The sequence below is a fragment of the Gossypium raimondii genome, chromosome 11, assembly GCF_025698545.1.
Source record: "Gossypium raimondii isolate GPD5lz chromosome 11, ASM2569854v1, whole genome shotgun sequence".
NCBI classification, from domain to species: Eukaryota; Viridiplantae; Streptophyta; class Magnoliopsida; order Malvales; family Malvaceae; genus Gossypium; species Gossypium raimondii.
This window is the reverse complement of record NC_068575.1, coordinates 48,875,880-48,887,212: the sequence shown is the minus strand read 5'-3', so window position 1 is coordinate 48,887,212 and position 11,333 is coordinate 48,875,880. Positions and strand designations below refer to the sequence as shown.

The 11,333-nt window shown below is 31.6% G+C and overlaps 1 protein-coding gene across 1 annotated transcript; it reads left to right on the top strand.

Annotated features, from left to right (window-relative positions):
* The first annotated feature begins 4,882 nt into the window (after positions 1 to 4,882).
* On the top strand, positions 4,883 to 9,075 carry LOC105803417 (glucose-6-phosphate 1-dehydrogenase, chloroplastic). Its single transcript, XM_012635584.2, has 10 exons — positions 4,883 to 5,260; positions 5,740 to 5,930; positions 6,066 to 6,160; positions 6,265 to 6,379; positions 6,967 to 7,172; positions 7,260 to 7,409; positions 7,495 to 7,615; positions 7,712 to 7,941; positions 8,043 to 8,243; positions 8,590 to 9,075. Exons 1-10 carry the CDS (start codon positions 5,062 to 5,064, stop codon positions 8,840 to 8,842), a joined length of 1,761 nt encoding a protein of 586 aa, XP_012491038.1. The 5' UTR covers positions 4,883 to 5,061; the 3' UTR covers positions 8,843 to 9,075.
* Positions 9,076 to 11,333: the final 2,258 nt, after the last annotated feature.

Genomic DNA, 11,333 nt, shown 5'->3' with positions numbered 1-11,333 from the left:
TCAATTCAAATAATCAATATATTCAATATATATATACCAATTCAATCAATATAAATTCAATAAATTCATCACATACTAAATCAATCAATTTCAATTGCAAAACACAATAATTCTCACCTCAACACTTACCATATACATTAAATTGAATTATAACAATTAACAACTAATTTCAGATTATAGAAATACAAACCAGAAATTTCGAGCTATTCCACGTCGACTTTATCTTTCTCCTTTTTAGTTGAGTATTCCGGAACGACATTAGCTACAGAATTAAAACAATTAGAATTCATCAATACAATACAATACAATTCAATTTCATATTGCATATTTCAATTTTTACTCAACATTTGTCTAAATTCCAATTTAGTCCCTAAACCGAGACTAATTTTATTTCTTCACAATCAATTCTATATTTCATTCAATTTCCACTTTAAATTATATTTAACTCTCTAATTTCACTTAAATCCTAAATTTTGAATTTTTCACAATTTAGTCCCTATTACTCAAAATTTACAATTTATTCTACAATTCAATCCTTTTCACTTCTAACTTAAAATCTATCAATTTAATCCATAATACTAAAATTATTCAACATTAAAAACATTTAAAACTCAATAATTTCAAAAATTTTGACATGAGTTGGGTAGTATTTAATCTGGGATTCCAAAACATAAAAATTAAAAGAAAAGGAATTAAATTAACTAACCAATTGAACTTGGAATTTTGAAACTCTAGTTTTCTCCTTTCTTTCTTTTCTCCCGCTTCATTTTGCTACTCTATTTCTTTCTCTTTTATTTATTTGTTTTATTATTATATAATATAATATATATATATAATATATACTTAAACATTAAGATATAATATTATAATATTATAATATATATTTTAACTTTAAATTTTTAATAATAAACACTTTTGCCACCTCATTTATGAGAAATGACATAATTGCTTGTTTAGTCCTTTTACTTTTTCTTTAATATAAAATTCAACTTTTACCCTATATGCAATTTAGTCCTTATACCTAATTACTTTTAATTCAAGCAAATTCACTTAATCGAAACCTAATTAACTACACAACTAGCTTCGTAAATATTTATTAAAAATATTTACGAGTCTGATTTACGGGAATGGAGTCCCGAGAATGCATTTCTTTTTAATTTGGTCATTTTTAATTAATTAACCATCGAAATGTTAAAATTGCTTAACAAAACTTTAATACCACCTTAATGACACTCCGTAAATATTTATAAAAATATTTACGACTCAGTTTATAAAAACAAGGTCCCGATACCTTATTTTCTAAAACCACTTGAACTTAATAAATCACTTATATAACATAAATTATCAAATCAAAAACCTTTTTAAAAATCACATTTGACTCATAAATATTAAATAATAATATTTACGAACTTACTCGTCAAATTTGGTGGCCTCAAAATCACTATTTTCGACACCACTAAAAAACGGACTGTTACAAGTCGGTTCCAAAGATAAGGATCCTCGAAAAAAAAAGGAGCAAAAATAGATAATGGTCAGATCGAGCAAGCAATGAATTTAAAAGGATCTCCAAAAGAGATTTTAGACATGACTGAAGTTCAAGAAAAATCTCAGGTGCCTAATAATGAAGAGATCTTAACAAATTATGTCATGTCAAGAATTAAATGGAACTGAAATCAAATCGACGTCGATGAAATATTTGCATGCAATGTAGCATTTGATATTTTGAATGACAATGTGGATCATGAACCAATGTCAATTGAAGAATGTAAACAAAGAGATGATTGGCCAAAATGGAAAGAAGCAATTGAGGTGGAGTTAAAATCTCTTGCGAAGATAGATGGATTCAGACATGTAGTTTGTGTGTAAAACCTGTGGGATATATATGAGTTTTTGTAAAAAAAAAATGAAAAATGAGAAATTGTGAAATATAAAGTGTGTTTGGTTGCACAAGGATTTTCACAAAGACCTGGTATTGATTATGAAGAGACATACTCTATTGTGGTGGATGCAACTACTTTTAAGTTCTTGATTAATCTGGCAATAAGACAAGTGTTTGATTTATGCCTAATGAATGTAATTACAACCTATTTATATGACCCACTTTATAATAACATTTACATGAAACTCCCAGAAGGTTTTAAACGGCTAGAAGCAGCTAATTCATGTTCTTGAGAACATTACTCAATCAAATTAAATAGATCCCTCTATGGATTGAAACAATTTGGGCGTATGTGGTATAATCGCCTTAGTGAATACTTATTGAGGGAAGGCTATAAGAATGATCCCATTTCCCCATGCATTTTTATAGAGAAGTTTGGATTAAGATTCGTTATAATTGCTGTGTATGTTGATGATTTAAATATCATTGGGACTCCTGAAGAGATTTTAATGACAATGGAGTGCTTAAAGAAAGAATTTGAAATGAAAGACCTTGGAAAGACAAGATTTTGTCTAGGGTTACAAATTGAGCACTTAAATAATGGAATCCTTGTGCATCAAACAACATATATAGAAAAAGTGCTAAGAATATTTTACATGCATAACGCTCATCCGTTGAGCACCCCAATGGTTGTTAGGTCACTTGATGTAAATAAAGACCCTTTTCGTCCTTGGGAAAATGATGAAGATTTTCTTGGTCTTGAAGTACCATATTTAAGTGTTATTGGTGCATTGATGTATCTTACTAGTCATGCATGACTTGATATATCATTTGCTGTCAACTTATTAACAAGATTTAGCACTTGTCCAACCCGAAGACATTGGAATGGGGTTAAACATGTTTTTTGTTATCTTCAAGGTACAAAAGATATGAGTTTGTTTTTCCCTAACCTACCCAAAACATAATTGGTTTGTTTTGCAAATGCAGGGTACTTATCTGATCCTCACAATGCTTAATCACTAACTGGTTATGTTTTCACATATGGTGGTACTGCAATTTCTTGGCGTTCTATGAAACAAACAATTGCTGCTACTTCTTTTAATCATGCTGAGATTTTGGCAATCCATGAGGCTAGTCATGAATGTGTGTGACTAAGGTCTGTAATTCATCACATATGAAAAGATTGTGGTTTATGCTCTGAAAAAAAAAAAGCTTCAACAGTTTTATATGAAGATAATACAACTTGCATTGCACAACTTAAGGGAGGATATATTAAGTGTGATAGAACAAAACATAAATCATCAAAATTTTTCTTCACTCGTGATCTACAAAAGAATAGAGATATAAATGTTCAACAAATTCGTTCAAGTGAGAATTTGACAGATCTTTTTACTAAGGCGCTCACTATTGCTACATTTGAGAAGTTAATTTTCAACATTGGATTGTGTCATTCTACAAAAGAATAGAGATATAAATGTTCAACAAATTCGTTCAAGTGAGAATTTGACAGATCTTTTTACTAAGGCGCTCCCTATTGTTACATTTGAGAAGTTAATTTTCAACATTGGATTGTGTCGTTTTAAATATCTTAAGTAATGCTTACATGAGGGGGATTAAATTCGTTCTTTTAAGGTTGTGACATATTGTGTATCAAAGGATTATGTACTCTTTTTTCCTTCACTAGGTTTTTGTCCCATAGGGTTTTTCCTAGTAAGGTTCTTAATTAGACATATCATTTGTACAATGAACATCTAAGGGAAAGTGTTATGAATATTATTTAATGGATGTTCAACCTTTCAGCTTTTATCTCCCTTGACCTTCCACCTTTCATCTTCTTTAACCATCTTCCTTAAACCTTTCATCTCCTTGTAACCCATTTTTCTTATTTATGTATTAGAATATAAAAGTCTAATCTCCTTATATATATAGTGGAGTATACTACTTGTAAGTATGATGAAAACATATAGAATGAAATAGAAATCCTCATATTCTCATATCCATCTTTTATCTATTAGTTTTGTATAATAAATTTTAATCTATTCTTAATTATTACGTTGAAACTTTAATTTTAATTTTAAATTTTATATTCCACGAACACCGTTACTTACATTATACTATTTTCTATTATTTCCACCTAATTTAAAGTGAAATAAACACTTTTATCACTGTAGCCAAATGGAAATAAATTAAATTTATGTAGAAATAATTAAAATTATTTTAAAAATAGCACAATTTAGATTTATTAATCATTTTATAATTTAATAAAATATTGCATTAATAAATTTCCCATAACTTAAATAAAATTAAAAGTAAAATTTAATATATACAATTATATCAAATAAAAATTATTATAACATTATACATTAAATTAAATCAAAATACATGTAATTTTGCAATTCATCCGTAAAAATATCATATACACATTGAAGGTAAAACATTAAAACTGAAGACCATAAATTTGATTAATGCTATTTTTATTTAACACTTACCATATTTAAAAACTAAATAATATTTAAATTACTTATTTAATAATTTTTTCAACCTATCTAAACCTGGTACTGTTTCGTTAAAATTATAATTTTTAATAAGCAGTTATAGTTTTGTTAATAAATAAACTTTTATTTTAGCCGATTAAGTTTTAGTTTGATTGGTATATAGGAAGATATAAGTTAGAGCATACAGAAGCGTATTATCCTCCTATAACCTATATTTCTTTCTTAGATTATATAAAATTAAAATTAAAAATATTGTTGCTTGTGATTCCTTTCTTTGGTCCCTCGCCGGATCATTACACAAACTTGCATCATATATTTCTTTCCATTATTATTATTTTTGTTGAAGTTCCATTGTTTATTGATTTAGACTCAACCCAAGAAAGGAATCCTGAACGCTGAAGCTGAAAATAGCCGCTTTTACCGCCACTATATATATATAATAAAAACCTGATAAGATTAAAACAGAATCTAAAAGAGGAAATGTTCCTGACCTCACATTTCAGATTTCATTAGTATTTTTGAACAACTCTAAAGGGCAACGATATTTTTCTAACATTCTTTTCCTAAGTACCCCAAACATCTATCTCCTAACTCGCATCATAATCCAACAATGCACGCAACATGCTTGCTTTAACATTTGTTTAGTTTTTTCTTTTTTCTTTATTCCCTTATTTATTCATCATTTGCATGGCTGCACAGATTACTCCTCCTCCTTCTTCATCTTCTTCTTCACTTGCCTTCTCTTCTGAATTCAATGTTTGGAAGCCAATGAGATGTTGTTTCTTTAAATGGGTTTCTCAAGTTTGCCCCAGAATCCGTCCAACCAACCATTTCCGGATCAAATCCTCTAATGGACATCCATTAAATGCTGTTTCTATGCAGGGTGGTCAGTCATTTTATTACTTTTTTAAAAAAAAAAACTGTTTGATTTGTTCATAATATGCACTGAGCTGTATTTGCGAATGAAATTTAGATAATTGATTTTCAGTTGGTAATAATGTAACCTGTTATTTACAACTTGCAAGCATTCTAGTTGTTGGATTTTGGAATTGTTGAATGGAATAAGCTGCTTTTACCTTTCAAGATTTGAGATATAAATACTTTGACTTCGCCTATGTATGATTTCTGGGAAGCTTTGATGCTGTGTACTAATATGATTTTGGTGGATAATTATCAATTTGTCAAATAATAAACTATTTAAAGAGGTTTTTAGATTAGTCTAAAGCGGTGCAATAGTTTCTTTTACCATGTATTCGTAATTGTGATTGAAAGCCTGTTTTGGATTCTGGAAACCATGTGATTTTGTGTATTCTTCATCAAGTTTGTGGTTGGTTTAGTTTCTCACTCGAAGGCTTTTGGGATTAGGTATGGACGGAAGCCCTTTGGCGAAAGGGATCAACCCTGAAGAACAAGAAGAATTTTTCATCGACATCTTGGACAAAGAGGAAGCACTGTCTACACTCAGCATAACTGTTGTTGGAGCTTCAGGGGACCTTGCTAAGAAGAAAATTTTCCCCGCACTTTTTGCTCTTTACTATGAAGATTGCCTTCCTAAGGTAAAATCTTCTTCATTTCTTTCTGAAGATCGAATAATTTTCTTTGACTGGAGCCTACATGATTTCTATATGGCAGAAAAATAAGACATTGGCAATGACTAGTGAGTTTGTGCAATGTTTCCTCTTGTTATGCAGAACTTTATAGTTTTCGGTTATGCTCGTACTAAACTCACAGATGAAGAGCTCAGGAACATCATTAGCACAACTTTAACTTGTCGAATCGATAAGAGGTAAGATTATTATCATGCTGGAGTAACTTGACTAATCTCGATCATGTTATATCTAAAAAGTCAGTATGTTGTTGTGTTGATTTATTACATGGTATGACTTGTAGGGAAAATTGTAAAGATAAAATGGAGCAGTTCCTGAAGAGATGCTTTTACCATTCAGGTGAATATAATTCCGAGGAGAATTTTGCTGAACTAGACAGCAAGCTGAAAAAGAAAGAGGTAACATGTTAGCTTGCATTTTTTCTCGGTTTCCTTAACCTCGAATCAATCTTATTCTGTTGTTTTCGTATTTCCTTTTAAGACTAGCTTAAAAATGTACATGTAGGTACAGGAGCTGCATAGGTTTTAGCAATGCATATCTAATGGTATTAGGTTTGCTATCTTTTTGGAGTGGGATGAAACAGACTTGAAAATCTGAGAAATTTCCTTTAGATTTATGGAAAATTTACTTTTGAAAACGAACTATTGCAACCACAACATATAGCATTTTCTAACATTTTACAATTTGTTTCACCTACAAATTGTGATACCACTACACGATCCTCTCATTGAAGTCCTGACATTTTTAGAATGGTGCAATAGTGGAAGGTTTTTCATGTTTGTTCTTGTATGATAATACCGGGGAATTGGCCTTAGAAAAGATCGATTAAGATCTGATACTTAATGAAGTATAATACAGAAGGTTAGAGAATGATATCAAGGATTATCACTCATTGGGATGTCTTATTGAACCTAATGATGGATTTCATTGTTTGCCTGCTAAACACGCAATACATGCAAACTGATAGAAATAGCTTATTTTCCAGGCTGGAAAACTGTCAAACAGGTTATTTTACTTGTCGATACCTCCAAATATATTCGTGGATGTGGTGAGATGTGCCAGCATGATGGCCTCTTCAGCAAACGGCTGGACAAGGGTCATTGTTGAAAAGCCATTTGGCCGTGACTCAGAGTCCTCGGCTGAGCTAACAAGATGTCTGAAAAAGTATCTAACTGAGGATCAGATATTCAGGTACATCTTGCTTTACAGTTTTTAAAATGAAAATGTCGAAGTTGATGAAACTAATCGAACATCTTAATTTTAATTATGCTTTTTTAGGATTGACCATTACTTGGGTAAGGAGCTTGTTGAGAACCTCTCAGTGCTTCGCTTCTCGAATCTTATTTTCGAACCTTTATGGTCAAGGAATTATATCCGCAATGTGCAATTCATATTTTCTGAAGACTTTGGTACCGAAGGACGAGGAGGGTGAGTTGCTGTTCATCTTTTTGCATTTAAAAACACGGTTCTTTTCAGTGACCAAGATCACTTATGTGTTTCTTATTGATTTCAGTTATTTTGATAATTACGGGATCATACGGGACATAATGCAAAATCATCTCCTGCAAATACTGGCACTATTTGCAATGGAGACCCCTGTCAGCTTAGATGCTGAGGACATTAGGAATGAAAAGGTAATGTTATTACCTTTGACATGATTTACTTTTACATTGTTTTTAGTTTTCCGGAAATTCTATTTATCAAGAATCTAACATGGTGGGCATTTTCAGGTAAAGGTTCTGAGATCAATGAAACCATTGGAACTAGAAGATGTCATCATTGGTCAGTATAAGGGCCACAACAAGGGTGGTAGAGCATATCCAGGTTACACCGATGACTCAACTGTACCGAAGAACAGTATAACGCCTACATTTGCAGCAGCAGCTTTGTTTATCAATAATGCTAGATGGGATGGTGTCCCTTTTCTCATGAAGGCCGGAAAAGCTTTGCATCGGAAGCGGTAGGTGGATATTTTTATTCTTTGATTTTTATCACGGGCCTATGCCTTGTAATCATTCTTATAATTGAATGGATTGAAAAGTTGTGGACTTGAAAACCCAGGGCGGAGATCAGAGTTCAGTTCAGACACGTTCCAGGTAATTTGTACAAGCGTAATTTCGGAACTGATTTGGACAAGGCTACAAATGAGCTTGTGCTGCGTGTGCAACCTGATGAAGCCATTTATCTGAAGATCAATAACAAAGTTCCTGGTCTTGGAATGAGATTAGACCGCAGTGACCTTAATTTGCTTTATCGAGCCAGGTAGAGGGTTAAATTAACTGTTTTTCAACTCTATATGCTGCTTTCTTTCATTGACCTGCACTTAACGAGCTTGATATTGGAAACTATAATGTTCTGCATAGTAAAAACAATCATTGCTGGCCATTTTTTTAGTTCAGCGGCATCTTTAGACCGGCAAACCCATCGGTTTTCCCTTAAAATCACAGATTTTACAACTACCCTTGGCAAAATAAAGATTTCTTGCCAGAAAATGCATATCTAACAGGATTCAATTTGAAAAATAAAGATAATTTTTTGTCTGAAACTCCTTATTTCCTTCCAAGATTCTCTCATTGCATGAACTTAAGACTCCGGTTATGATATTCAGGTATCCAACAGAAATCCCAGATGCATATGAGAGGTTGCTCTTAGATGCTATAGCAGGGGAGCGAAGGTTGTTCATTAGAAGCGATGAGCTCGACGCTGCTTGGTCACTGTTTACGCCGTTGTTGAAAGAACTTGAAGCAAAAAAGATTTCTCCAGAACTATACCCTTATGGGAGCAGAGGACCCGTCGGAGCACATTATCTTGCAGCCAAGTACAATGTTCGGTGGGGTGATGTCGGGGGTGAAGACGACTAATGCTCCAAAAGTATCAAACAATTGAATCCTGTATACTCATTGTAAGCCATAGCAGAGCTGTTTCTTTCAAGTGTGTCGTGCATTTCAAGTGATACTTGTATTCACAAATCACAAGTTTGAAATCATTATTTCACATGCTGATGCATTTGGCATGTATCAAAACTGAAGATGTGAAAACTGTTAGTAGTCTGCAATTATACTTATTCAATTTAATACACCAAGTTTTAGTTCAATATGCATGTACTAATTTCATTAAAATTTTAAGCTACATTTTGTGCAAAAGATAAATTGATTACTAACATCTCAAATTAGTGGGAGATTATTAATAATTTGCAATATTTAGTAACCCTCCATTGCTAAGAAATATATAAGTTTATATATGTTCTTCAAAACTAAGCCAAATGAGTCTACATGATTAGCTCATGTATATATATTCACAGATTGACACTAGGGATAAGTTTATCCATATATTTCTAACAAAAACTATTATACTTATTATTTATGTTGTTTATATATGTTGTTTCATTACTTATTTTTTTATTTTTAGGGTTAAATCATTATTTAGGTTTGAACTTAACAACTTTTGTTATGTTGGGGTTTGAATTTTTTTTTGTCAAATTTCGAATTAGACAATTGTTCACACATTAGGACTTGAACTTGGCAATTTTTCCCATACTAATACTTAAACTATAAGGCTTTCAAGGACTAACTTGGACAAAAAAAAATTTAAGTCCTAATATAGGAACATTTGCCAAGTTCAGGCCTAACTTGAATAAAAAAAATTCAAGTCCTAATATAAAAACAATTACCAAATTCAAAATCTAACTTTAAAGAAAATTCAAAATTCAGACCCTAATATAAAAGAGTTACCAAATTCAATTCTCAAAATATGAATTAACCCTTATTTTTATAAACTATTGTCTTTTTTGAATTGCATATCCATTCCAGTATTAATTTGATTTTTAGGGTTCCTACAATACCACTGTTGGTGCATAGGCTGAAGTGTACCACAATATTTTGAAACTAATGTTGGTATATCTCATGCCACAACTTCAGTCAAACATGTGCCAATATCAGTCAAATTGATCTACATATTGTCGGTAGTTTTTTTACGACAAATATACCTCTTATTTTAACAGATAACTTGACAGCAAAATTTGTGATGATTAATAGTAGATAGTGGTTATTTTTATGATGGATATATTTTGGTGATTATCTTAGCTGATAATGAATAGCTTGTGTGATAAGGCAACAAGAACTTGATCAACTAATGTGAAGATTATATGTTAAGGTTTAATAATCATATGTTTCTTGAAGATAATGCAAGTCATAGTTGATGAACATATTGAAGATAATATGGATGATTAATAAGAAGATAATGTGGTATTTTGGTAATAATATGTAAAAGCTTATTGTACAAATTAGTGTAACTACATTTTTTGGTACACTTAACTACTAGATTTTTTTGGGGGGTTTGGTATTAAAATCATCCATTTAAAGTTGAACTCAATGTCCACTACTATTAGATGGTTCAAATTAGGCACATTGATTGAAAGACTAGAATAAGAGTTTTAGTCAAATCAATTGATGAAAAGGTGTTGAGGTGTATAGTTACTAGATGGGTACCTCTCTACATTGAGGCAAATGGTGTACAAACTCCTATAGTTGAGACAACATGGACATAAGAAGAAGATAAAACAGTAAACTATAACTCAAAATCTTAAATGTTATATTTGTAGCTGTAGATCCAGAAAAAATTAGATTGGTCTCAAAATGTGTATCCACACGTGAAGCATAGATCGTACAAGAGACCATGCACGAGGGGACACCAGGAGTCAAGCTCTCAAAACTCTAGATGCTCACTTCTAAGTTTGAATCATTACAAACGAATGATAGGGAAACTATTGCTGAATATTATGCCAAACAATATGATATTACTAATGAGGCATACTCTTGGTGAAGTGTATCTTGATGAGAAACTAGTTTGAATAATGCTAAGATTACTCATTGAAAATTTTACAATGAAAGTCAAAGCAATTGAAAAAGTCAAAGACATGAGTACCATACGTATTGGTGAGCTAATTGAATCACTACAGACTTTTAAAATGAAACTACATGAAGCACAAAATGGGCAACACAAAAATAAAAAAGACCATAGCATTGAATGTAACTACAGTAAAAGGTACATACGAAGATGCTTAACATCAAGGTTTAGTCGAGGCATTTGAAGCAAAGCGGTGGCGACCCCATTCCTAAGCCACTTCATCTTTTCCAGGCATTGCTGGTAATATCCGATCTTGTAACCGTTTTTAAGATGAAGAGTGTTACTATTTTTGTGCGACACCCCACACAAGATCCGTTGGTCGAATCCGAACGGATATATCACAATACGTTGTTGGAATAACTCAAACTATTTCTATTCATTTCGCTAAGTAATTTAACATACAATCTTAATGAATCTCATACATTTTCAATTTCAGTCATAAACATG